Raw genomic sequence first — 26427 nt, 5'->3', positions numbered from 1 at the left:
CTTGAACTTGTGTATCTGTATCTGAGGAGCTGAAGAAGGAAAAGAAGAGATATACAGTGCACTATTTGTTGTTGTAACGCAGGAGGTCTGCTGAAGGGTAGACCTCCAGAGAGTGGCCAGTAAAGTGAAGAGAGGCCTTCAGTAGGTCAGTGTAAACTTGATATGGCATTTGACATTCTCATGGAAAAGAATGGGGTGTATTTTGTAAGCTTTTGAAAAAGATAACTTGATGTCAAGCCTGCAGACTTGACATTCTCACATCCTCTTAAATATAGCTTTTTCTTTTTTTTCTTTTTCATTTACTTGGAGAGTAAAGATGATAAAGACTGCGTGTCGAATGGGGAATTTTACAGCAAACAAACTGGTGCTTTGCAGGGACTGCCTGTGGAAGTTCTTCCTCCCTGCTGACTACCAGGCCATGAAAGTGACCGAGGTGGCCCAGCCAGGAAAACCCCGGCAGATCCAGGCCTTCGAGCTCCGCATGAACATCATCGCCGACGCCACCATCGATCTGCTCTTCACCAAAAATAGGGTGACTTTTGCACTCTCTGCCCTCCTCGCCGCTCTCCCCCGCTTTGATCTTTCCCCCTCTCCCGGCTGCCTCGCTCGCCGTCTTTGTCTTTATTGCTCACCATGTTTTAGCAATTGATATTGCTTCATGTTTTATGCTTTTTCAAATTTTCCTCCTGGAGTAGTGCGGGGATGTTCGCAGCGCTATGTATGTGAAGCGCATCCTAAGTCCCAACATGAATACTTGTTGAAAATAAAACTTGAAACGGCTTGATTCAGAGGAGGTAGTCACTTTCTTACCCCTTTTGAACACTTTTTTTTGTTCCCATTAGTTGACTCTCTTTTATTTTAAGGCTGTAAAGCCCTTTCTAATAATTTGACAGCATGCGTGATATTTCTGTTTGCCGTCTCGCCCCTTCTGTTCTCTCACTCTGTCTCGCTCTCTCGCCCTCGCCCTCTCTCTCTCTCTCTCTCTCTCTGTTACTAGGAAACCAATGCCATCCATGTGAATGTAGGTGCAGGCTCTTACCTGGAAGTCAACATCCCCATGACCGTGGGAGAGAACGGTAAGAGTGTGCTTCACAGGAGACAACAACCGGCAGATTAAAATCTCACAACGTTAAATGCCACTCTCGCATGAGATCAGAGTTTAATGCAGATCACACAAACAGTTTTTCCATTATGTGGCGATAATCCATGGGGCAAATATAAAAGTACAATGACTTGTGTGTGCTCGAGTAGAGCTGATTATGCGTAGTGATATCTGTGTCTGTAATGAGATTTTTTGCTTACACAGCGTACGCATGCAATCGGATTAATGCACAGATAATGTTTGGTGTGTGCATACTGAGATTTTTTTTCTTGAGATTAGACCTGTAAATATGTGGTTTCAGTGCTACCTTTGGAATTTGTTCTCCTGTTAAGACAGGAAATTTGTGTGAAGCAATGTGTTCACCCTCAGTCTGGTCTCACAGGCATACCTTTGTCAAGAAATGTTCTTCGCAGGTTTCCCAGTGTTTCATATCTGAGCTCTTCTACAGTGTTAGAGATGTGGAGGATGTTGAGCTACTGTAACATGACACAGTGCAAGAGTACAAGGCTGTGCCTGTCAGTCTATACCGAGAGAACTATTAAAAATTGATACTATTGGTGTTTTTGCTGTCATCGGTTGAGGGCTTCCTGCCAGTATATATGTTTTTATGGGTTTCTGAACAGACATAGAATTGACTTGCAGTTCACTGTGTTGTGAAAACAGACCAGATGCCTTCCAACTGGTAAGTTCAAAAATGGCAGCGCTCCAACAGATGTCACAAGGAATGATTTAAACAAATGTGAGAGAGCCACACGAAATGAGAAAACCCAGCAGGGAGGCCAAACAGGCCGTGTGTGTGTGTGTGTGTGTGTGTATGTGACAAGGAAAGCAAGGCGACCGGTTTTACTGGGCGAGACGTAGGTGGCCGTGTAATCTCACATGAGAGGGCCTTTTTAGTTGTGTGACAGGCTATTTTTTTTTTCACAGCAGGTATTCAGTCTTAGCAAAAGGCACACAAGTCACAGTAAATGGAGACCAGGCGTGTAAGCACTCTGTAAACTGGACAAAGTGTTTGTTTTTTTTTTCTTTGTTGTCTTCTTTGATTGTGGAACCACAAGCAGACGAGCTCCGCAGCAAATACACACTGCATGGAAACAGTAAAACAGTCTGAGGACTGGGTGAAACCTTTTTGAAAGCAGACTACAGGAATTTCTCGGTGTTAGAACTGAAGCCGTGTGAGATACGTTTAATAATTGATCACACTGAGCAGATACGATTCTGCCTGTCATCCTTCAGTAGTCTCCTCTGCCCCCAGAAATGAAGTTATCATAAGCAGCGCTTCAACTTCTGGTGGCAAATGGCATTATCTGCGCTATCCCAGCTGCAGCTGTGACTTTAGAGAATTGATGTCCTTGCATTGTGGCCTCTGCCTCTGCCTCCAGGCTACTCCCCCACTATCAAAGGTCAGCTGCTTCATGTGGACACCACCAGCAGCATGCAGTACAGGACTCTCCTAGAGGCCGAGATGTTGGCTGTAAGTAGAAGACAAAGCGCTCAGAAGATGTTGGAACTGTGTTCTCCATCAAGTGAGTGTTTTCTTCCTCTCATTTTTGTCTCAGTTCCATGTGATAGCCAGCTACCCCCGGGTGTGGAACATGCCCCAGTCATGGCAGTGTGAGATCGAGGTGTACAAAGCTACATACCACTTCATCTACGCTCAGAAAAACTTCTTCACCGGTGAGTGAAGCAAACCCCACTACTACACTAACATTTAACACTTTCCAATGCACAAGGTTTTTTTTTTTTCTTTTTAATCTCTCCTTCTTTCCCTTCTTTTTAGATTTAATTCAGGACTGGGCAAGTGACAGTGCCCCTGATATGTACTCCTTTGTGCCGTATTCTTGGAAATTCAAGATCCTTTTCCACCAGTTTGAAATGATCTGGGCAGCAAACCAACACAACTGGATCGACTGTTCCACCAAACAGCAGGAGAATGGTGAGGAAGACTCTCGGTTACATGCATTGACCAAGAATGGCAATGTCTGCGGAACTGATTGGCCAAATAAAGAGCAATGTGATTAATTTAGGTGTTTCATCAGGAAACACTAGGAGCCTGGAGACAATTTCTACAAGGAAGTTTGATTTTTAACCTCTTATGACTCACATACCAACTTTCATTATTCCCCATTACTTGATACTATAAATGAGAAAATATCAATACATGCGTGTTAATTTAATAAACTGAATTTATTTGTGTGCAGTTAATTTTTTGATATTTGATAATTCAAAAAACCATACTGCTCATATGTCCTTGAGGTAGAAGTAAAAGTTTTGTGTCTTTCAATATAATTTAAAATGAATTTCCTATCTCGGCTTTGCATTAAACTCTTCAGTCTTAATGTTTCTTCTGGCATCAGATTCAGTCACTGAAGCCAATTTCTCACTTAAAGATGCAATGAATGTTAACGTTAAACTATGCCCATTTTCATTGACGTCTTTCCGCTTTTTGGAACAGCAGTGGAGAAGCTATTCACGATATTGAATCAAAACGTTCCTGATTTATCATCTCCTTTCCGTTTTATGCAGCCCTATAGCTCACAGCACTGTCTTACTTCTTCTACTTCAAAAGTGAAAACGCCATTTAACGATGTAGCGTAGCTGACATGATCTTGTAATTTGACATTGGCATCATTTGGTTTTTAATTCCTTTTACAAAAAAAAAAAATAAAAAAAAAAGAGTGAGAAAAAGATCTGGAGCATTTGAGGAAGACCAAGGTTTCTCCTTGTATTAAAATATTTAATCTAATTATTAAATGCTTATAATGAACTTCAAGAACATTATTACATTTGTCACAATGAATACTGCACTAAAAAATTACACAGCCTTGCTTATGTTCAGTATTCCTCCCATTGTCATTAACATAATTGACAAGATGTTATGCATGGTGAGTCATTTGCAACACAACCACATCCCTCTAATTGTGCTCCAGTCTGGGGAAAAAAATACATTCTTATCTGCTGTCAAAATTAACCAAGACACAAGAAGCGCTTCCCTAATGATTTGCACAGCATGGGGCGCAACAATACCGAGTGAAACATTACGGGTGAAACATGGGTATGATTCCACTCTGACAGGTAAAACGAACAAAAATTAGCCGCCACAGATAACCAGAGCTGAAGTTGCTTTTGCTCTGTTTCAACAAGAATGAAATGACACGCTGTCCTGCAGTCACTCTGCAAGCTCCAAAAAGCAGCCGTGTTTGGATAACCGCTTAAAGACACTGCTTGATTGATTGCTTGATTCGTGGCAGAAGTTGGGGGGAAAAAATAGTGGCCTGTTATACAACACAAAAAAAAGGCTTAAATTCTTGTTTTTTTCTGCCACTTAGTCTAGATCATATTTAGTTCATGAGTCTTTATAGTTAGTAGATCTTTATTCCAGCTGAAATGAAAGATATTTCACAGAATTTGTTGAGGAGCATTTATAAGAAGTAGTTTTTTGTGAAGTAGCAAATATTTCTGTCCTGCTTTGTCTGTTTGGAGCTTTACTATTAGCGAAATAGGCAGAAATCCAGCCGCAGTCATGAAGGCGATCAATACTGTAATCCCTCCTTAACACTGGACGCCTGCGTCCACGACAGGATACTTTAACTCTATTAACTCATGATATATTGTACAGTATATACTTCACTTAATCCCAGAGCAGGGCGCACTAATCAATTACTTTATTGATCTTCCATAGTGTACCTGGCAGCCTGCGGCGAGACGCTCAATATAGACTTCACTTTGCCTTTCAATGAGTTTGTTCCAGCCACCTGCCATACCCGCTTCAGCTTGAAGGTGAGTCCGGCTTTAAATCAACACTCGGAATGGCATTTTTCACTCAAGTGCGCTGAAGTATCGCCGCATTCGTCAGATCCTTCGCCCACAGACGTCTGTGGTTTGACTGCGGCTCCTCTGTCCTCCGCAGGCAGAGGACACAGACATGCGACTGTCCCTGCCGGAGTGCCACCCGAGCCGCTATCCCCTCCTCACCCTGGCCAAAGACTACCAGAACGTCAAGCTGCCCCCGGACATGTTCATGCCAGGAGAGAACCAAGGAGCGCCCCCTCCGAAACCCAGCAAGCCCCGCTGGAGGAACATCACCCACGCCGAGTGAGTTCCACCTGGGACTTTGCTTCTCTCTCTCTTTTTTTTTTTTTTTCTTTTTCCTCCCTCTCTCTGGCTAAGAGCACAAAGTGAGCGTGTTCGCAAAGAGCAGGATGACTCACCATCGTAACACTGACTCACATCTTCACAGAGCTTCAACAGGAATCAAGTAAATGTAGCAATAACCTGCCTCCACTTTTGGTCCTCCGGTTGCTCGAGATGGAAAAGAGTTGCTTATCAAGGTTATTTTGACATTTTGAGTTGCGGTGGTCCAAAGTTATAAGCTGCCGTGTAAAGTCAGCTGATCTCCTTCAGATTTCTTCCTATTTATTTGCTGAAAATACGGATTAATTTATGAGAGACAGGATAATAAACAACTACGCCTGCTTCTACACTGATCACTTTAAAACTGTTAGTAATCTCAGCTTGGACCAGAGAGGACAGGAGTTGATGCATCATTTACTGTTACTGCTGAATGAATGACTCTACATCTCCACTAGGTATTGCAACTAGTATTTGCTGTACTTGTAATGAACATTCCCTCATAGTCGGAGAGGAATCCATCCATCCATCTGTAGTTCTTCAACTGCAAGCAGAAATCATCTTTCTGTATTACCTTAAGATTTCTTCTCCTCCTAAATGCCCTCTGAACTTCCACTCCCTTTCAGTGAGGTCATGAAAAACTGTGGCTCCACTTTATTTTCATCTTCATTATTGCACATCGACACGGCCCCCCTTTCCAAGAATGCTCCGACACATTGCCATTTACCACTTTGTAACCCAGAGGTCACCAAAGTTCAGCCCAGCTGAAGCTGCGCTGCTTCGGCAGCACATGCTTCGTGCACTCTGTAAGTGATAACTCCATCTATAACATCTAGATCATTCATTATGCATAAGTCTGGGCCAGACTATACTGATATAGCCCTGCTAGAGACCTACTTACCCCCCTCCGGGAGGTTCCGATCGAAGGCTTTCTGGACCAGCGCACCCTGTGCTGCCGTGAGAGCCGGCGCGACCTATTTGCCGCGTTTTGCCTTTACTGTACGTCCTCCACCTGCATGGGTCATAAAGCAGATAATGAAGTGGAAAATGCAGTTGAAAGGGCGATAAAGCACGTTGATGGTGTACTCACTGTACATGTTTGTCGTCCTTCCACCAGAGCTGGCTGGGTGGATTGCTGGAGCGTGCCCAACTTCTTGCTCATCATCGACTACACCTGGCATCCCATCTATCCCCAGAAGGCCGACGAGCAGCTCAAGCAGTCGTGTAAGCTCAACACCACGTATCAGTTCTTTGTTCCTCACAAAGCCGGCTTTACAAAATAGAGAACAAACAAACTGTCAAATCACTGGGGTTTTTTTTTCACGGTCTTAACGTCGGTGTGATTCGTCACCCAGTTTCTGAGATGGAGGAGTCCATGCTGTCAGCTCTGCGGCCGCCGGAGCACACCTCGGTACCTCACAACACCCAGCAACGCTACACCTCCTCGTCTGCCTCGGCCGCCCACAGCCGGGCCCCCACTGACCCCTCGGAGCTGCCCCCCGACAGGCTGCACGTGGAGATGGAGATGTCCCCCGACTCTCAGATCATCCTCTATGGGCCTTTGCTCCGAGCGCTGATCGCCATCAAGGTGACGCACCTATTCATTTGGAAGCCGTTGTTGATCCGTTTCTAAAAATAAAACCATCCGAGCAACAGGCCGTGACTCAGCTTCCTGAGATCCTTTCCGGTTCTTTTTTTAACAGGAAAACTATTTTGGGGAAGACGACATGTACACGGACTTCGAGGAGGCCGTGTCCAGCCCCGTGTTGTCGACCTCCACCTCCTCAGGCCTTGGCTGGTCTCCGCTGGGAATGGAGGACAGCGAGCGGAAGGAAACGTCAGACATCCATCCCCTGGACCTGCGGCCTTGGGATATCACCGTGCTCATAAACCTCTACAAAGTGCACGGCCGGCTGCCAATGGTAAGACCGATGCCTGCCGGGAGTTTGACGGCTTGGGTTTTAAAGGAAAGCGAGAGACGTGGGAGCGGTGTAAAAGTGCTGCAGATGGGGTGCGATAATAGATTACGAAACATTTCATCCCAGCAGTGTGGAATAAAAACATGTGGTCGTGTTTGTGTAACACAGATTCTGAAGGGGGATTCATACAGCTGAATGTATCCTCTCACACTAGTTTTACCAATGTCGTTTCAGTCAGAGGTGGGTCAGTGTGCCTCAGACACTTCACGCAATCGAACAACAACTCCTCATGCCTTTCTAATGAGGAGAACAAATTGTACATCTGAAGACCTTCAGTGAGATAAATAAAGCTATTTAAAGCATTCAAACTGATTTGAACTCTAAACAGGTTTAAGTGCCCCCTTTGAAAGTAGTGGCAAGAGAAAAATCTCAAGCTGATAAAGAAGAGTGACGCACGCAGAGGAGCACGATTATGTAAATCCATTTCTGTTGCACATTTCATTCACTTTTAAGAACATGTGCTCATCTCTTGATTTTGAAAGGAAATGTTTTTGTCTCCATGTCTCCGTGGCGGTTTGTTTATGAAAGTGAGGCGATGCGTGACCGCGCGTGTTTGCTTACTTTGTTGTGTGCTTTCAGCACTGCAGCAGCGAGGGTCCTGAGGGTCCGTCAGGCTTCTTGGAGCGGCTGTGCTTCGAGATGAAAAAAGGTTACAAGGAGACGATGCTTCAGCTGCTCCTGTCTCCCATACACATCTTCGTCAGTGACAACTACCAGGTAGCAACACAGCACAGCCGAACAGATACGTCATGATGCTCGCAGAAATAAACATGTCTGTTAAGATTTAGGATATTTAATCTATTTGGCTTGAGTTGTTAATAAAATGCAACAATGAAATTCCCACAAAAGTCTATGTTTTAATCTTCTAGCTGAGAGAGTGGCTCTGTCCTCAGAAAGCTCCCGGAATAAAGCCTGCAGTCAGTGTTGCATAACTCACTTGCAACAGCCACATGTTTGCATAAGCATCTGCATTTTGTAGAAGCATACAAAATTCCTGATCTTTAGCCACTCGCTGGATCCTGTTTGCTGCTGAGTGAATAACTTTCTCTAATCCCTGACAGAGGACGTGTCGTCCTCATCCCCCCTCCTTCAGCCGGATAATCAGCACTTTTCACTGTACGTTGGAGGGATATTAGAAAAAGCGGCTACAGGTTGCGCTTCCGGAGACCGTTGCTCGAAACATTGAGCGCTTTCATATCGCAGCAGTGTCTGTGGGTTTTTTTTTGTGGCGTAAGCTGAAAAACGAGTTTGAGTTAATCCCTTCCTTTCACCCTGCAGCGTCCGACAGCGGACGGCGTGTTGCGGGACGGCCACCTCAGCCTGTCGGGCCTGCAGATGAGGGCCCACGCCATGTTCTCCGCCCAGGGCCTCCCTCTGGGCAGCGACACTCTGGAGTATGCCTGGCTCATTGATATGCAGGCAGGGGGGCTCACTGGCAGGGTCACCGTTCCACAGGTTTGTGCGCACTAGCGTGTGACAGTGATGTTTTTCTCTGAGAAGTTTCAACAGCTTGTCTTTATAAACTGCCTCTTCCTCCTCATCCAGATCTATAGAAGTGAAAGGCTCATCTTTGGCTTCACTATAATGTTCTGGCAGATCAAACACTATTCGCTCTGATATGAATGCAGCATCTTATCCAATTTCCAATGTCAATATTTCAAATTTATTTCAAAATCCTTGATCATTCGCTGTATTTGTCGTCTGAAATGTTCGTGCGCTGTGCAGGTGGCCAGTATGATCGAGTGGGGAGAGACGTTCCTTTTCCACGTGGTGTCCAGAGAATTCCAGCTTGACCAACCCAAGCCGTCTGTCATCTGCCAGCACGGCGTCGACCGGCGCATCTGCGACGCCAAGGTACAACGCCGCGACGTGTGGTACCAATATGGTGTCCTCGGGTTTTCGCAGTTTCGCCACGGCGGCTGTCGAAGCCGGGGTTCGAACCACTGAGCAGCTGCATGTCTGGAAGCTGCTACACTCGGTCAGAATGTGTTTGGGAGCAGTGAATGTTTGTCACAACACAGCAGAGGGAAAGGAACGGCTGGGATGAGGCTGTGTGAACATTTCTCTGATGATGTGCAGTGTGACTCACAGCTAACAAAGGAACTTCAACCTGAAAACCCGACCACTGAAAACAGCTTCTCACCTCACAACACACATGAAATTGACAGGATTGAAGGTGCATGGTCCCCCCATCCCTTTTATGTTTAATTTGCACAATTTATTAATTCTTAATTATTTTTACTTTTATTCATTTAGCGTCACCAGTAAGAACTGCTGATCATTCATTCACTGTTTTCTCAACAATGACAGGAGATGGAATATATATTTTAAGAACAGACTTGAGCCCAAGTCTATTACGGCAGACTCACTTAACACCGATGTGTGTGCAGGCAGAAACAAGGTGTATTTCACAGAATGTCATGCTTATATGTGAATGCTAATGAGGATGTTTCAAAAAAAAAAGAAAAGAAAACAGCCTGTGAGTCCTCATTAGTTGGTGACAGCTGAGCAGCTGTGGCCACAGGCAGTGTAGCTGGATGTAAAGCTCCGGCTGAGAACTCCACAGCAGCTCAGCTTCTTTATCAGCCACTGAAAAGTTTCTGGTCTTTCAGATGACCTGCCTTCCTGGTCACTGCCGCACATCCGAGGAGCTCAAGTACACCATGACACGGCTGGCGATGGATGGAGTTGACCTCTTCATCGTGGAGCACGGGTGTGCTGCCAGTGTCAAGGTAATTTCAGTTCAATTCCATACTATTTATAAAACACCAAACATAACCGTGTCATGTCATGGCTTTTCACTTTCAAGTAAAATATAGAGGTTAAAAGAAAAAAAAAATCTTAAACCGCCACCTGAACGAGCCTGAGGAATGATGCACGGGGAAAAACTTCATTTTAAAAAGTTGCTACCTCTAACAGAGCCATTTCAAAGAGATGCTCTCTTCTGCTTGGATCAGTTGAAACTTGAAATCATTAAAGAGACAATAAAGCAACAAACAGGTTGACATCAGACAGCAAACTCATCAACATGCTGCAGACTGATGGTTGAGAAAGACTTGGATCATCAACTTCCAGCTCGACAGCTAGCGATCTCTGCAGGAAGGAGCAGAAAAAGCATGCAGCGATGGCATATCAATGCATGCGAAGTGAAGAGTGCTCAGTGTAAGTGCTCTAGCAGTCGAAACCCAGCAGATTAACTGTCTGAGCCAGCGGTGGGAAGCTGCTTTCTCCAAATGGTCACATGAAAAATTACTACTGTTGAGGTATAAGACGTAAGTTGACTTGAGTTTTAGTAAGAGTTATCTCTTTATAAAAAGCTTTCTCTTTTCAGTGACTTTTATGAGCCGTTATTGCCCCTTAGTCTTTTCCATTCTCTGTCTAGAAGTCATAACGTTTTTCTTAATTTTAAGGGAATAAAAACTGTTTTTGTCATTAACCATTTCTTCCCACTGTGAAACACAAACCTTTTATGAGGTAAAGATTGCATTTTCTGCTAACCGCAACCAATAGGCACCACCAACAATGTAATAATGTGCAAAATGCGACCATTTCAGATGGAATAAAGCCAATAACAGTGAATTGAATTAGATCCGGGATTCCCCAGTGACACCCTGAAATCTGGTCAAGAAGAGCTAAAGGACCACATATGGCTCCCAGGTCTGGTCTGAGCTGTTAAATTCTATGAAATGATTTAAAGTGTGGGGCAGATAGCAATATAATAGCATCTCTGTATGTTTTTTTGGAAATGATACAAGACTGGCATCAGAGATTGATTAGTGGAAATCCAACTTCAATACGTTGCTGTTTATCATGAGATTTTCATCAATATGTGATCCAAGCAGTTTTGAGAGAAGCATCTATTATGCATTACGCACGGCTCATTGGTTTCCATGGTCTTTGCACATCCCATTTCTCCGTAGTTGTTTACTTTTCGGTTGTTGTTAGTATTTTCGGAATACTTTCACAGTGCCTGGGGAGCAGCAGTGGCACAAGAACACCATATTTAAAGCCATGGAGGAGATTGGTTGTAGGAGTGACTTTGAGGTAGAAGATTTATCAGGCAGAAAGGATGAGGAGTTACGCAAGGTAAAAGTCATGGTCGAAGACTGCTTTGCGAGCACTTCTGTAGTTAGAATATGTGCTTCTTTTTTAAACTTTGATTCCCTTTCAAGAGCTCAAAAAGACATTTTGTACACTTCAGTTACTATTCACTGTCAAAGAGCTGAAAAGCCCACCTGATCCGACTTCAACCTGTGGAGGATTGATGCGGTTACGTTATCTCTGTTCAGTTTGGCACAGATGTTGTCAAGGAGTTTGTGAACGAATTAAGTGACATCTCTTATCATGGGAACGTTGACGTAATGGTATTGCCCCTTGAATAACAACGCGTTTTAGTCGAGCATGAATAATGTGATTCCTCCCTTTGTGTTTCAGAGTTTCACCAGGCACCAAGCAATAATTTTACAGGCACTGGGGGTACATTCTCTGAGGTCTTGCCTTTACATAGGAACCAAGGTTATGCATGCAGACTTGCTAATTGTGGAGCTGTTCTTGATTTATTTTGGGGATATCTAATTAGGTGAAAATGGCCTCTTAACACCTTGGGGCTTAAAAGGGTTGAGAGCTCAGAGTTCACAGGTTCTGCAAAGCCCTGCCCTAGGGGTTTCACACACTTGACCTATTTTGTCCAGCTGACAATAAAAAATGTCAGTCATGATTCAGTAATAAATATCCAGTGATGAATTTTTCGCAACTAATGTAAAACTGCTCCATCGATATGGTTTGGATATTTTGAAAACATATTGTGGTCCAATAAAAAGGTAAACCATCTTCAAGTTAAGTTATAATCTCTGACCAGAAAACTCAAATTCAGTCTTGGCCTGTGCAGACGTGGTACTGTAAAGTGATTTCTGATTTGTCTCTTTCCCCAGACTGGAATTGTCCGTGTGGCCAACTGCAATCTGCACAACCAGGCAGTTGGAGAAGGCATCAGCGCCGTGGTGCAGGACGTCAACATCAGGCAGTACATCGAGCAGCAGCAGCACAGCGAGGCCACCAGGCTGCAGCTGGCCGGACAAGGTCAAGGTCCCGGTCAGCCGCTCGGTCTCGGCCAGCCTCCCCTGCTGCGGCGCTCGGTCTGGCTCGAGGCGGGCTCAGTCAACCTGAACCTCATCACGGCCGATATCGCCCTGGCCGCCGACCACCCAGCCAAATGTGAAGTCCAGAGGCACTTTCTGGAGCTGCACGACGCTCAGACCAAAAGGTACAAAGCACACTTAATTTGTTTATTTGATTTTCAAACCATTTCTAAATACAAAATACTCCCTCTTCCCCTACTGCTGGACTTGTTTAGGCCGCCGGCCACCGTTGTTCCACTTTATTTGTGGATGTGATTCCATTTGTTAGCACCTGCGAAATGAACCGCAGCACAGTGGTCATGATCCAAACGGCTCACGGAGCTGGAAATGCTGAGTCCCGTTTTCAGAGTGGAACCGACTCTCTGTCCACATGGCAGCAGCGCAGAACGAGTCACTCAGTCAGCTCTTAATGCAAAGTGGTGCTGTTTAAACAAAATGAGTTTGTAAGTGCTTTACACTGACTCTGTTTCATGATTGCAAACCAGAGAACTAGCCACTTAGTGTTGCATTGAAGCCGACATTATGAAAGTTTGCAGTTCACAACTATCTGAAGGCCACTTCATCGAGCATTTGGAAGTTGACTGAGATGTTTATAAACTGAAAGAAATGCTCAAGACGTGTGTCCCCTGTTAGTAACTGCGACTCAATGCAGAAGTAGCAAACAGAAGCCCGTAAAAGCTTTCCAGATCACTGCAGTAGGCCTTTAGCCTATTCTTCAATTCATCTCAAGAAATCTCATTAAGGCTGTGTTGTAAAGAGGATGACTAGCTCACTCCCGCTGCTTTGACAGCTGAAGGACAGCTCAGTTAGTGGCCTTCAGGTCAGACTTGTAAGATCAGCAGGTGGAAAGTCCTGGCATCTTAACTCGGATCTTCAGGCATTACAGAATCAATTTGTCATCGAATCATATAAGCCAGTCTTACAAACTCAACACAGACGCAGAATATACTTGCTTAACAGTCACCAGCTGCATGTACAGTCCACTGTAATACACACATTCGATATTACACACCTCTTCCAATAATTCTACCCTTTGAAAAATCATTTGAAGTCTTACTGTAATTGTTCAGAGAGTTTTGAGGTTTACAGTTGTAAATTACCATGACATTATGTGAAAGGGTTTCTGTTGCAAGCATTGATTGGAGACATTAGTCCATCTTCTACACTGTTTCATCCCCAATAAATTTGCATGATGACTACACTTTTGCCTCTGGCCTGATCAACCTCTCCCGCTTCGTCTCCCTGATCTTCAGACTCTGGTTCCTGTGGCCAGAAGAAGCCAGCATCCGCAACAAGAAGAGCAGGAACCGCTGCGGCTGCCTCGGAGGGTGCCGCTTTTTCGGCGGCACCAATATGGGCCTGGACTTTTTTAAACTGGAGGAGCTGACGCCCTCCTCCTCAACGGCGTTCTCCTCCTCCAGCACCGAGGCGGACATGTGTTACGGCCAGTCCCTGCTGCAGCCTGGGGAGTGGATCATTACCAAGGAAACCCCCAAAGTGGATGGTATGGATTGGCTCAGATTTACTCTATATGCTGTTTTTTTTTCCCCTTTCGTAGCCTAAATCTCCCGTGAAGTTGCTTCGGGGGTTTCTTGAGGATCCTCAGCAAAATAAAGATTAGTTCCAATCGATGCAATTTAAATTTAATACTACTAGTGCGAGGGCTGAGTTCTGTCACCAATGTAAATCCTTAACGGAGAACTTTTTTGTATTTATGACCTTAAGCTTTTCGTCTTTACTTGATGCTCCAAGTGTATCCAAGTCTATTTTCTCATTATATTCATGCAAGGCTTTCTGACACTGGTAAAACAGCAGCACAAGGCCGTCGGATTTATGCAACGGCTCTTTATTCTGTTTTCTCAGGGAGGGTCGTGGGACTGAAAACAGACACGCACTCTCCTTGCCTGCCTCCGGAGCTGCCTGAGCGGCGGGCTCAGCAGCATCTGAGTCTCCAGGTGCCTCAGCGCTCCCACAGCTCCGCCTCGTCCTCGGAAGAAAACAGCACCTCCAGCGCCGCCCTGCCTCTGCTCGCCGGAGAGAGGGACAGCCCGTCGCCCAGCACGGAGGAGCGCATGTTCCCCGTGAACGGCAAGAGCCCAGCTGAGTGAGTAACAGTCACACGCATCTCATTTGGTGCCAGTTCCTGCGATTGTAGCGTAGTTTTTCAGGACCATCTGAGTACGAGGAAAACCCAGCATCGGGTTGCATCGGAAATGAATCACTTGAAGACATTTACAGACTTTTAGTTTCTCGATTTAAGCAGCTAAATCATCTCCCAAAACATGTGATGAAACATCCCCAATGTGCTGATTTACACAATTTACAATTGTTTTTATATATCTACACCATCTGCAGATATCTGCTAAGCTTTGAATTATTGTTTGAACAACATAATGATAATAACCTAATCTGTTCTTTCACATTTAAACTTGCTGCTGGTTGTTTTTTCACAATTCAAAAACAGCTTTTCTGTCATTTCCATGTTTTTTTTAAAGCATTTGTTTTTTTTAAGTGAAATAATTTATTTGAATTCAAAAGTTGAGATGAAATAGTTTTAATAAGAGATTTTGCTAATTATTTAATGTACTTCTGTGCAAAACTGACAAATATCATTTAAAGTGTAACATCATTGAATACTTAATTTAACTCCACATAGACTTCAACAGATTTATCTCTGTGTGAAAATCCACTTCGGCATGGCCTTGTTCATGTTATGTAATTGGCTTGGCTGTAGCAAGCCAGTCATTAGCTATTGTTCCAATTGCTAACAGGAAATGGGAATTCCAACAATCTGCTCATTGTGTTTTTGTAGAAGGATCATGTGGGAGCTATAAAAAGTGAGATCTTTAATCAGACCTGGCCCATCTGTGACCAGAAAAAAATGTATTTCCATCCCCTCCAGGATGTGTTGGAGTAGATCTCCACCCTGTGTGATTGTTCATCTCTGACAGTAGGGAAGGTTAGAAGTATTGGTTCTAAAAGTGGGTTCTGGTGGAATCTGATCTCAGTGTCATTTTTTTTCTTCTTTTTCACATCTTCTCTATCAGGAAGTGTGTAGATGTGGTTTCTCGTGTTATTCATGTTGGAGCCTGACTGTCGCACGCTCTCTTGTTTGGTTGCAGCACCCTGGGGGAGGTCCCGGAGGTCTCCCCAGTCTCACCCAACAGCTCCCAGGACCGCTCCTCGGTGCGCTCCCCCCTCTGCTCCCCTCTCAAACGCCAGTCCTCTGTGCACTCGGGCCGGCTGGGCAGCACCAAGAGCCTGTCGGCCGCCGTCTTCACCGACAAACCCCCGCCGGTGCTGTCAGGAGGCGTCCAGTTCAGCAGCGAGGTGTCCCGCAGCGACGAGAACGTCCTGGACTCTCCTCGCCAGCGCAGGAGCTACGGCTCATTTCCGTTCACGCCGTCGGCCGACTCCAACACGTTCCACCAGTACCGCTCGGCCGACTCCAGCATGTCCGTGGCCGACAGCGAGGCCTACTTCTCCGCCGCGGAGGACTTCGAGCCCATCAGCAGCGCCGACGAGGGCCCGGGGACGTACCCGGGCCGCAAGAAGAAACGGCGGCAGCAGATGCAGCAGCCGCAACAGCCGCCGTATCACATGGAGAACTACAGGTCAGCCCCGATGACGGCACGCTGTGGAAAACTCTCCAGATGCTGCTAAAACTCCACATAAGTTTTCTGAGTCAAAGCTTTTGAAAATTTGAGAGGAGACAGGGCGCGTGGTCAGATCAAGCACAAGGTTAAGCACAGGATTAAGGTAACGTTAGATTAAAGACGGCTCACAGGAACATCAAAGAGCCTCTGATTTCTCATGTGTACAAGCAGAGGAATGAATAACCTGTCTCGCACAGTTCTGACCCTGCCGGATTCCTTTAAGTGTTAAACCTCATAAATAATGTCGAAGAATCTCTCTGGATTCATAATTTACATGGTGGAGATGATGATGATGGCGAACGAAGGTGTTTGGTTCTCAGAATTCAAATTAGTGGTAGTCGATTGCAAAAGATGAAAATACGTAAAATCTGTCGTCTTTTCAAAACGAGCACCAATTGTTTTGGAACTGCTGTGATGGCAGGGATCATAGTGAAGCCTGCAGCAGGCGGTTAACAGCAGCACCATATAGCTTTGCAATGCATTACAAATGCTTTGATGGAGCAACGCAAAGAAATGCGTTAGCCGTGTTGTGTCATTTCTAAGTGCAACACCCAACAAGTTTTGAATTTCATCATGTAAACCAGCTTGCCCCAGAGCCAAACATGCGGCAGCGCTCAATTTATGTGGTTCCATCATGCATGCATGGACGGCTGTGATGGAGAGAGGGGTTCTCGCAAATGAGATGTTTGATCCATGTGCAGCCACTTACTGCTGCTATGTTTCATAAATTGGATTTCACTCATGTTTTCCAACTACCTCGTCATTTTTCTATTACCATAAATTGTTCTGGCATTGATTTCAGCACACTTTCTGATTGTTCCAGCCTGCATAAAAACACAAAATAATCAATTTGCTCTCGTGAAACCTTCCAACTGGTTCGAGCCCATGGAATTGCAAGGCTGAAATGAAGAAACACAGTTCAGTGCAGCAGAAAATTATTTTTCTCCAGTTGCTGTGTGTCGGGTTTGATGGGTTTCTGCATATGACCAAAGCCTTGTGATTCATTTGAAGCCCTCACTGTTAAACATTTTGACCTCCCCTACAGCCGGAGCTCCATCTACCACAGCGTTGAAGGTCCCCTTACCTATGTTCTCAACGGGGAGCTGATAACTGAGCCACGCCCCCTGCCGCTGCCTCCCACACTGCCCCCACTGCCGCCTGTGCCCCTGCCAAGCCACATGTCTCAGGCCTCCTTCGTGTCCGCACTGGCAATGGAGGAGGAGAGCTCAGTGGAGGCTGAAAAGACTGCTGAACCGGGCCCGGTGACCCGGCAGCCCCACGTGATGGTGTGCTACCAGAACTACCTCGCTCACTACCAGGTCCGATCCCCGCACTTTAATACTGCAGCATTATGTTTTAGTCGTTGTGTGTTGTCTCCCAGTGATACTGTCATGTCATTTTTCCTGATTCGCCATGCTAATACTGATCACGCAGCTTGACTTCCTACATTACTGACTTCTTTTCTGGAAGCATTGTCTCAGGATAAGTTGCAACACTGCCACCCAGTGGCTAAAGATAATAGCACATTAAGTTTTCCAGTTGATTTTCTTTCTCGAGCCCCTTTGAGTTTGTTGTCACTGTACTCATATTGGCATGTACTCCACATCTGCATCGTTCTGTACCATGCAGCCTCTAAACTGTGCAGTTGTGTTAACCATCTATATATTACACTTAACTTCTGCCAGGTCTCAAATTGGTCCGTGAAGCAGCCCACCAATAAGAGGACGTCAAAGTCTTCTTTGCACCGCCCCCTCGACCTGGACACACCCACCAGTGAAGAGAGCTCCACTTCTTTCGACCAGCTCTCCGTCCCCAGCTTTAAGGTCTTGTTTTCTGTATAAAGTTTGTACTGTACTGTGATGCAGTTTATGGTCAAATCCTGTCTTTAGATATGGTATAAGAATTTTGTTCACATTTTGATACTAAAGCTGTTTGGTTTTTGTGTGTTTTATTTCCTCTATACAGGTGATCAAACAGGGCCTATCAGCCAGTTCTCTGTTAGACAGAGGAGTTCAGCTGATGGGAGAAAACAACAGGTATTAAAACCATTTGTTACTGTTGCATTCTTCTTTTAAAAGATGGTGGAATTCTGAGTAAAATGCATTTGTGGAATGAAGGGCAGAGCGAAGTGTGAGACTTCTGGCCATCAAACATTTTCCCACTTTCACAGCCAACTTGTTTATTGTTGTTTGTAATAAATATAAACTGTCAGAGAAACGAATCTAAAGGAATGTTAATGTTGTGGTGGCTGAATGATTTCACCGTCGAGACATTTCACCTATTCTTCAATGAAAACAGTATCTGCCGTAATTCATCTGCAGAAAGTTGCAGTAATGAATTCTGTTTTCCTGATAATTACACATTCCCTCAACCATTTCTTTTGCCTGCGTTTACAGTACACCATACACCCCTCTGGATAAGAGGGCCATGGAGAACACAGATGAGGATACAACCACAGATGACTGGACTTTGGAGCAGCCTCTGGCACAGACCAGAACCACTGCCATCGTGGAGGTTAAAGGGGCCATCAACGTGGTGCTCACTCCTCTTGTGGCTGAATCTCTGGACAGGTAGCAACCGCTTTTCCAGTTTTATGACTCCTTGATATAACTATTTGAATTTTCTAACTATTATTTGAATGCATTAATACATAAAAAAATGCAGTGTTAGTCTTCAGTACGAAGTGTATGTTATACACGTCTAGACTGACGATGCTGTCAGCTGCAATATTGCTGTTTGACAGCAGCACGCATACTACGAGACACTAATTCTACTTAATGTCTGTTAGGCAAACAGCTGCCTTAAAGTCTTCTACAAGCTGTCCTTTCTTAGTTGAAGGTTATTTTTAGCCCGAGGCTGAGATGTGACCTTAAGCCAATTTAATCCCTAAGCACAGTGCATCATGGATCTAAAATTCTGCTGACAGTGCTCCGCGGTCTGGCCTCATTCTTGATTGTCTGGCATTATGAATCTTTAGTTTGCCAGAGGACAGCAGTACTTGGGTAACTATGCTCTTACACTAACTGATGTCTCGCCTAATGCACTTTGGGAAACGGAGAGTGCTGCCAGATTGTAGAGAAGTTGCCAGCATCGAAGTAATAACCCATTAAAGTTAAACATCAGCATTTTACGCTGTCCAGGTCTGATGATAACTTCACAGTATATCTGTAAGACGCTTGTAAAACAAAGTAGTTATGATGGTGTTTTCATGTGGCTAAAACCAGGTGGTGAAGCCCAGTTGGGGTTGCTCACATGACAATAACAAACAGCCAACAAACTGGATTAAAATCCAAGCATAACGTATAAACGTGTCTATTTTCAGGTACATCGAGTCCATGGTCCACTTTGCGAGTATCCGACACCCAGCAGCCATTCTGGATGACCTGCATGGAAAAGTTCTCAATGAAGCCTATCAGATCAGCAAGTCCACCGTCACCGAGTCTGTAAGTACAACAACAACAACACAGCAAATGCAAACGTTCCCCAATCCGAGGGTTTGGACAAATCATGAAGAGGAGTCAGGCGTTATCGCCCAGCAGCTGATGTCTCTCTGCTTTGGGTTCGGATCCGCACAGAGCCAAACGGGCAAGCAGGAGCACAAGCTGTCCAAGACAGAGGGCACCACCCCTGGCTCCCTCAACATCTCCCACGGCCAGACGGACCTGTCCGTCAAACCGGATAATGTGAAAATCAAGGGCCTCCAAGCCAACGTCTCCATCCCCAAGGTGAGTGCCATGACCCGGAATAATGAGAGGCCAACAGCGCTTCTCAAATTGTGCTTCCCCCGCCAGAGGCCCGGCAACAGGCACCGAATCATGAACGTCACTCCGCATTTAAACCAGGAATATATGACGTCTGTGTTTTCTTTTCATGTAGAATGGGGGGAAGAAAGCGTACAGGTTATAAACATAGTGCGTCTCTTGAATGTAGTCTGTACTGCCAAAAATATCCAAAACAGCTCTGTAGAAATCACATATTTGTATGCAAATTTGTTAAAATCAACCAACTACGCAGCAGGTCTAATTAATATTCTCTTGAGTGTTGCAACATTCGAGCAAAGAACTCGTCTCTTTGAAGATATACTTGTGTACTTTACAATGTCCTCGCAGTCAGAGTTGTTAGATCAGCGTTGGACGGAGTTCTGAAGTGCTATTTTCAAGTGTTTTTGTTTTGTTGCGTGTCGCTTGCAGGTGAACCTCTGCCTTCTGCAGGCCTCGGTGGAAGAGGGGTCACCGTCGTGCTCCAGTAAGTGCGTCACGCATGTGTCTCTGGTGGCGCTTTGCTTCGACAGGATCGCTACCCAGTTCAGAATGAACAGGTAACTCCTCCGCCGCCCGTCTGTGTTTGTGTGCATGTACACTGACGGCGCTTATTTTAAATTAGCCGTGTGCTCTCAGGAACGAGCAACCCCTGTTTTATGAGAGTGGAAAACAGTACGTAATCATATTCATTTTCCGTTTCACTGCTTAAATTGGCCATAAGGTTTGATCGAATCAGCATCCAAGCCATAAGTACACCCACAAATATTTTTTATTATTTGTGCATTACGTACAACCGATAAACATTCACAGTTCTGTTGGGGAAAAAAAGAACCAAACCTTGAATTTTAATATCTGCTTGAGTGCTACAGCAGCAATAACCTCAGCCCAGCTTTTCCTGTCACTGCTTGTTCAGAGCTGCACAGTGTTCAGCAGGGTTTTCGGGCCGTTTTCCAATAAAGCGCTGCTTCACTCAGCCAGGCCCTTAAGGTCTGCAGTGAAAGACAGTCCAAGCCTGTCCACAGCATCTCAAATCAGATCGAAATGTATTTATATATTTTTCACTTTGCATGTTAAAAACAACAACACAAAGGTCAGTTTTAACCTACTGATGATGTGATGTTGCAATAGTAATCCTGTTATCGCTGTATAGTAATGTCTGTTTGATTCATGTCTGAGCTACATCTGAATCACTCTATGACAAAACACATGCTGTTTTTTTGTGTGTTGGTTTCAGGGGTATTGTAGAAGAGACTCCCAACACCACAGAACATGGGCGACCGTCTGTCATGCTGGAGAAGTACGCCTCAGCCACCAAGATGCAGCCTCAATCCTCTGGCTCGCTGCGCTCCAACGCAGGCATCGAGAAAGGCAAGGAGATCGCTGCCAGACTCAACATCCACCGGATCCACAGCCAGCTCCGAGGCCTGGACTCCACAGGTCAGGAAAACAATCCCAAAGTAGCCCTTTTTTTGTTTATATCACAAAATGCTTTTCGGTTGAAAGGTCACCGACACTTTCTCCCTCCGTCTGCAGACATCGGCACATGTGCGATTACAGCAATCCCCTTCGAGAAGTCCAAAGTGCTGTTTGGCCTGGAGGAGTTGGAGGAGTTTTCTATGGTGGATGAGACCGACGCTCAGGCCTCGGCAGGCGATCTGGGCCGCTCCGCTGCGTCTCTAGAGAAATGGGGCTGGATCATGTTCGAGTGTGGCATCGAGAACCTGACAGTCAAAGGTAAACCGGTCCCTCTGTGCAAGGATCACTGCTGCTTGCAGCCAATCAGGCTGAATTTGAAAAGAGGAGGCGGTGATAGTTGGAGATGTGCCGTGATCTGTGTGACAGGAGGCCGACAGTCAGGAGCCGTCCTCTACAACGCGTTCGGCGTGATGGGCCGCTCGGACGCCGCCGGCAAGACGGGAATGTCAAAGTCCAATGGCTCCACCGGCTCTCAGACAGGAAGCGGTTACAGCACCGACGTGTCCGATGACAACCTGCCGCATGACGCCATAAGCCCCGCCTCCGATGTCAACGAGCATTCGGACTCGGACGACCAGGTGAGATACGCACGCATTGCTCCAGGACTTTTTGTGCCAACGTGGGGAAAAAAAAAAAGTCTGAACCGATATCGACTTTAAAGCAACCTGCAACTCTCCAGTGATTAACAAGACAAAGCCTTTTTATAAGTTATCGTGGCATTTATGGGCTGGAGAGTTTAGCTCCACTTTTTCATTTAACGCTTTTAAAAAGTCAGCAACTTACCTGTAGTGTGTGAAGGCTTTAAAGAGTTTAATGTCTCCTTGATTTTAGTGTAAGAAAATAAGTCAATGTTTTCTAGCCTTAGAAACATGAAAAATAATATAAAGAAACTCATCTATCCAGTTTTAATCTTGTCTGTAGGCTGATGGTTACCTAATCTCTCACTCTGTCAATTGATTGACAGCTGTGAGTGGAATATTTTTGCATCGTATTCCCTTTTCTTTCCCTGTCAAAGGTTCCCACTTTTCATATGAGTCATCCTGCGCTCAATTCATCCAGTAGAATTGCATTTGAAGATAAACACTTCACCTCTGCACCAACTTGTGAAAGCAGCATGAACTGAGGGGAGTGTGTAACACACATTCAGTGTGATTGGCTCCTGAAATGTCAATCACCTCTTCAGTATGCTTTAAAGTTTTTTTTTTTTTTTTTCACAACATAAACGCCTAGAAATCAAATAACAGTTGATACCATTTTGAAAAAAAGTAGAAAGCTTGTAGTATGAAGGTGAAGAAGTAGGAACCAGAAGCTACTGTTGGATCTAAGTCTGATGTCATGACGCATCTTCAGTGGCTGACAGGAGTTTTCAGATGTGCAAAATTTTACACAGGAGCTCAGAGTGAAGCAGATAAAAAGCGAGGTCTGTCCAACCGACAGAAACCAGTGGGCCTGTGATGCACCTGTCTGCAGCCTGAAGAATCCTGAGAGGAAAAAAAAGTCAAGCGACTCAACAACGTATCGAAATGCAAAGAGGATATTTTAGACTGGTGCTGGTCAATTTATAGCCTTCAGAAATTGTACTTTTTGTCTGAATAATTTTTTGTCTGAATTTGATGACCCAAACTTAGGTTGTTTCGTCAGTCAATTTTGACCAATAAAAGCAACAGAAAATGATACACAATAAGAGAATAATGTCGAATGACAGGTAGAAATGCAAGGTTTAAAAAAATGCTCTAACCAGCATGTATTAAAATGAGAAGTATCCATGTGGGACGAGCAGAGAGCAGCTCGTCTGTTACGAAGCGCCAGCAGAGAGGCATCTGATTTATCCAAAGTTGGCCCACTACTAGTTGTCATTCAGGTATGGGCTCTTTCACTCTCATTAACTTGTGCAGCGACATTGTCTGGTAATCAACATCAGACTGATTGAAAATAATCAGATCAGGCCTGATTAGAGTAAGAGTACACGCATCATCCAGGTCCCACTGCGCTTCTGAAAGTAAATTGACTCTCTCCTTGATGGTATCTTTGACCTGTCATCATAGAGAAGTGCAGTGAATCTTTTCCCCGTCGCTTCATGTTGAATCCCTCCCTCTCCGGCTCTGCAGGACGAAGGGGTCGAGTCGGACGACCTGAAGAAAGACCTCCCCCTCATGCCCCCGCCACCGGATTCCAGCAGCATGAAGCTGACCATCAGAGAGATTTGGTTCAGTTTCGCCGCGCCCACTAACGTGCGTTCACCCTCGCAGGCCATCTCCAGGTACGACTGCTTCTTCATTCACATTTCCAACAAACAGCAAAGCTCTGAAATGGCACAGTTCAGTTTAGCTGCAGCTATGATAAATTGACGGATCAGTGTTTATCTTGCTGTGTGTCCGTGTGTGTGTGTGTGTGTAGGCAGCTGAATCTGCTCAGTACAGCCACGCCGGCCATCGGGGCCTGGTTAGTCCCAATCGACCAGCTCAAATCTTCCCTCCGCAAGCTGGACATGGAGGGCACTCTGCGTGTGTGTGCCGTTATGGGCTGCATCATGACAGAAGCCCTCGAGGTCAGCAGTGCACAGAAACACACACACTTTATCAAGCATGAGGAAGCTGATCGATTGGTCAAAGTTTCAACTTTTCAAGTGTTTCTTCTCTCTGTTTTGACACCCTACCAACAGAAAAAGAGCATCCACATCCCAATCAGAAGCAAGTACAACCGTGTGACCAAACGAGCCCGCTACCTGCACGAGAACCCCTCCTGTATGCTCTGTAACATCCTGCACCGCTACCTGCAGCAAGCCGACTACTCTGTCATTGAGGAGGCCACCATGGTGAGCGGCGGGCCCTTGACGCTTCTCACTCCTGCGAAGCACTCGGCTTCTATATGTGTGGTTGTAAGGCTAATGTAATTAAGTTGTATGGTCCAAAAGTTTTAAAGAACAGGCAATTACTGTAAGCGGTCCTAAGTGCTATTGGCTCCACTTCACTAGTTTAATGAATCCATCGGAGTGAAGCTGTGGCACTAATCCAAGTTTTTTTTTTTTTTTTTTTAATTCTCCTTTGTCACTAGAATGATGGCGTCCCAGCGCTGGTGACTCTAAAGAAAGGCCTGGTCGCTTTGGCCAGACAGTGGATGAAATTCATCGTGGTGACTCAGGGTTTCAAGGCCATTGGGCTGATGAGGCCCAACCAGCTGACCAAGCCCAAGGAGCCCCAGCAGAGCGCGGGCGACACGGCGCTGGGTCTGGACAACGGAGCCGCCTTGCAGAGCGACACCAGCGCCGACGGTGCCGAATTTGAATTCGACGCAGGTGGGAACTTTGAGCGCACTAATGTTATCGTGAGCCACCCATCTGTTAGCCCAGATGGGCCGTGAAATTCTTAACCTTTACTTATTCACCGTGCGCGCGGAATGTTATCGACGGATTAGTGCCGAGGAGGCGCAGAGTTTGAGCCGTCGTATTTAGGTTTTTACAGTGTTTATGTAGGAGTTTTTATTTGATGTCATTATTGCGAAGCCACAGTGAGTGAACACACCATGCTGCTGGAGGGAGCATGCAGCCGCCCCCCGCCAAAGGAAGCCAACACCGGGCCCGTCAGCGGAGTGGAGATCATGAGGAAACTGTCCAAGTCTCACACTCACAGCGAGTCAGCTCTCAGGATAAAGGTACGACTTTGTCCCGTTTATGTCCCGTCACCTAACAGTTGTGGTTTTAACACAAATCTGCATATTTCCACAGCAGTACAATCATTTGGGTATTAGTTGAAGATACAATAACTTGCATTGACAATTGATTCGTCTGAAGGATAAACTGCAAGTTGAACTGAGCCTGATTCTTATTGTGAGATCAATCTATCCATAGATTTATCCAAGATAGCACATTCAAACACTTTGTCAATCAGCAAAGCAAAATACCTTCGATAAATTGAATTGGGGGGAAAAAAAAAACGAGGCGATAAAGTCCTTCAGCCTCTTCCTGTCATTGTGTCAGGACTTTTTATAGACCCCTAGTTACCATAATGACTTTTCAAAAACTTTTTCAGAGTGAAGACTAATTGTTCTTGCTTGACCGCTTTGTGAAGGTGATTCCATCTTTGGAGAGCCAGAAGGGATCAGAGTTCCCTCTGAGCGGCAACATGACATTTTTCTCTCTCTGCCAAATTAAAGTGGGCTGTTTTTATACCAGCCCTGCTTCTGCTGAGGCGCCCGAAACGTTTTCGCTCAACTCAGGCTTCAACTTCTCCCATGATGTTACCAAATCTAGCGTATCCCACTTACTGTCATCATATAAAGGAAACTCATAAAGCGCAGATGTCACCTTCTCCCTGCAACATGTGTGTGTCGCACCCAGGGCTCCCATCCCTACCAGTCGCTGAGCTACACCAGCGGTGACACAGCAGCTGACTCCCCCGCCCATGTGAGCCGCGCGGGCCTTCCTGCCAAGGACAGCCCCAGGAAGGAGAGCCTCCTGAGCAATCTGACAGGCAGCTTCCGCAGCCTGCACAACCTGCTGGAGGGCACGCCTCAGAGGAACGAGCCGTCTGCCACCGCCGCCGCCAAGAGCAGCTCCCTCACTCGCACAGGTGCTCGCATCCCAACACCAGCTCCACTGCCGCCGAAGCTTTTAGTAAACACTGATCGGGAGGACGGTGGTACAAAGTTGTTTTTTTATTTCATGGGATCCTGTCCTTGTCATTTCCGCTCCAACACTGACCTCTACCGTTCAGCGAAGTGAGGAATAAAAAAGTACATTCAACTCTGTATCACTGACTGATGAATACATTTAAAATGGTAAAAGCATGTGAGCAGAGATAGTAATGTTCTCTTTTTCATCCCTCGCTGTAACAGAAATAATTTCTTTACACCATCCAGTCTTCAGTTATGCTCTCCATGGTGTAAAAGTGAACTTTTAACCTTTTCTTCGCTCAGGTACCGACATGCTCACTGAGCACCCGCTGCTGTCGGAGCCGTCCTCCGTCAGCTTCTACAACTGGATGTCCAATGCCGTGGGAAACAGGACCGGGGCCGCGGTCCAGGAGTCTCCGGTCAGCCGCTCGCAGCACAACAGCCTGCAGACAGGTCAGTCAGCGTACGCCTTGCTTTGTTGTGCAAAATGTACCGATTGATTTTCACAAGGTTAGGATTTTTGTACATTCTCTTCAGCTCCTCTCTTTCTCTGTGCTGGCGCTTTACCCTGCT

The 26427-nt window shown here is 45.5% G+C and overlaps 1 protein-coding gene across 11 annotated transcripts in view; it reads left to right on the top strand.

Annotated features, from left to right (window-relative positions):
• Positions 1-26427, top strand: part of kiaa1109 (KIAA1109 ortholog) — an 88942-nt gene that overhangs the window by 12481 nt on the left and 50034 nt on the right. For 10 of the 11 annotated variants that reach the window (XM_030116465.1, XM_030116473.1, XM_030116471.1 and 7 more), the window contains exons 11-45: positions 376-532; positions 998-1076; positions 2485-2576; positions 2662-2779; positions 2883-3038; positions 4785-4882; positions 5013-5197; positions 6351-6457; positions 6589-6821; positions 6937-7155; positions 7792-7929; positions 8491-8667; positions 8938-9066; positions 9825-9944; positions 12144-12475; positions 13604-13854; positions 14214-14454; positions 15473-15964; positions 17052-17325; positions 17692-17829; positions 17972-18042; positions 18403-18576; positions 19329-19449; positions 19582-19731; positions 20197-20324; positions 21002-21204; positions 21301-21501; positions 21610-21821; positions 23352-23503; positions 23641-23791; positions 23906-24058; positions 24298-24538; positions 24746-24894; positions 25580-25811; positions 26158-26307. In XM_030116465.1, the coding sequence (XP_029972325.1) occupies positions 376-532; positions 998-1076; positions 2485-2576; positions 2662-2779; positions 2883-3038; positions 4785-4882; positions 5013-5197; positions 6351-6457; positions 6589-6821; positions 6937-7155; positions 7792-7929; positions 8491-8667; positions 8938-9066; positions 9825-9944; positions 12144-12475; positions 13604-13854; positions 14214-14454; positions 15473-15964; positions 17052-17325; positions 17692-17829; positions 17972-18042; positions 18403-18576; positions 19329-19449; positions 19582-19731; positions 20197-20324; positions 21002-21204; positions 21301-21501; positions 21610-21821; positions 23352-23503; positions 23641-23791; positions 23906-24058; positions 24298-24538; positions 24746-24894; positions 25580-25811; positions 26158-26307 (6224 nt within the window). The remainder of the gene's footprint in view (positions 1-375; positions 533-997; positions 1077-2484; positions 2577-2661; positions 2780-2882; positions 3039-4784; positions 4883-5012; positions 5198-6350; positions 6458-6588; positions 6822-6936; positions 7156-7791; positions 7930-8490; positions 8668-8937; positions 9067-9824; positions 9945-12143; positions 12476-13603; positions 13855-14213; positions 14455-15472; positions 15965-17051; positions 17326-17691; positions 17830-17971; positions 18043-18402; positions 18577-19328; positions 19450-19581; positions 19732-20196; positions 20325-21001; positions 21205-21300; positions 21502-21609; positions 21822-23351; positions 23504-23640; positions 23792-23905; positions 24059-24297; positions 24539-24745; positions 24895-25579; positions 25812-26157; positions 26308-26427) is intronic. The other variant, XM_030116464.1, reaches the window with a different exon arrangement.

This window comes from Salarias fasciatus, chromosome 19, assembly GCF_902148845.1.
Source record: "Salarias fasciatus chromosome 19, fSalaFa1.1, whole genome shotgun sequence".
In the NCBI taxonomy this organism is placed as follows: Eukaryota; Metazoa; Chordata; class Actinopteri; order Blenniiformes; family Blenniidae; genus Salarias; species Salarias fasciatus.
Note: the sequence above shows the minus strand (reverse complement) of the source record. Positions and strands in the feature narration are given on the sequence as shown.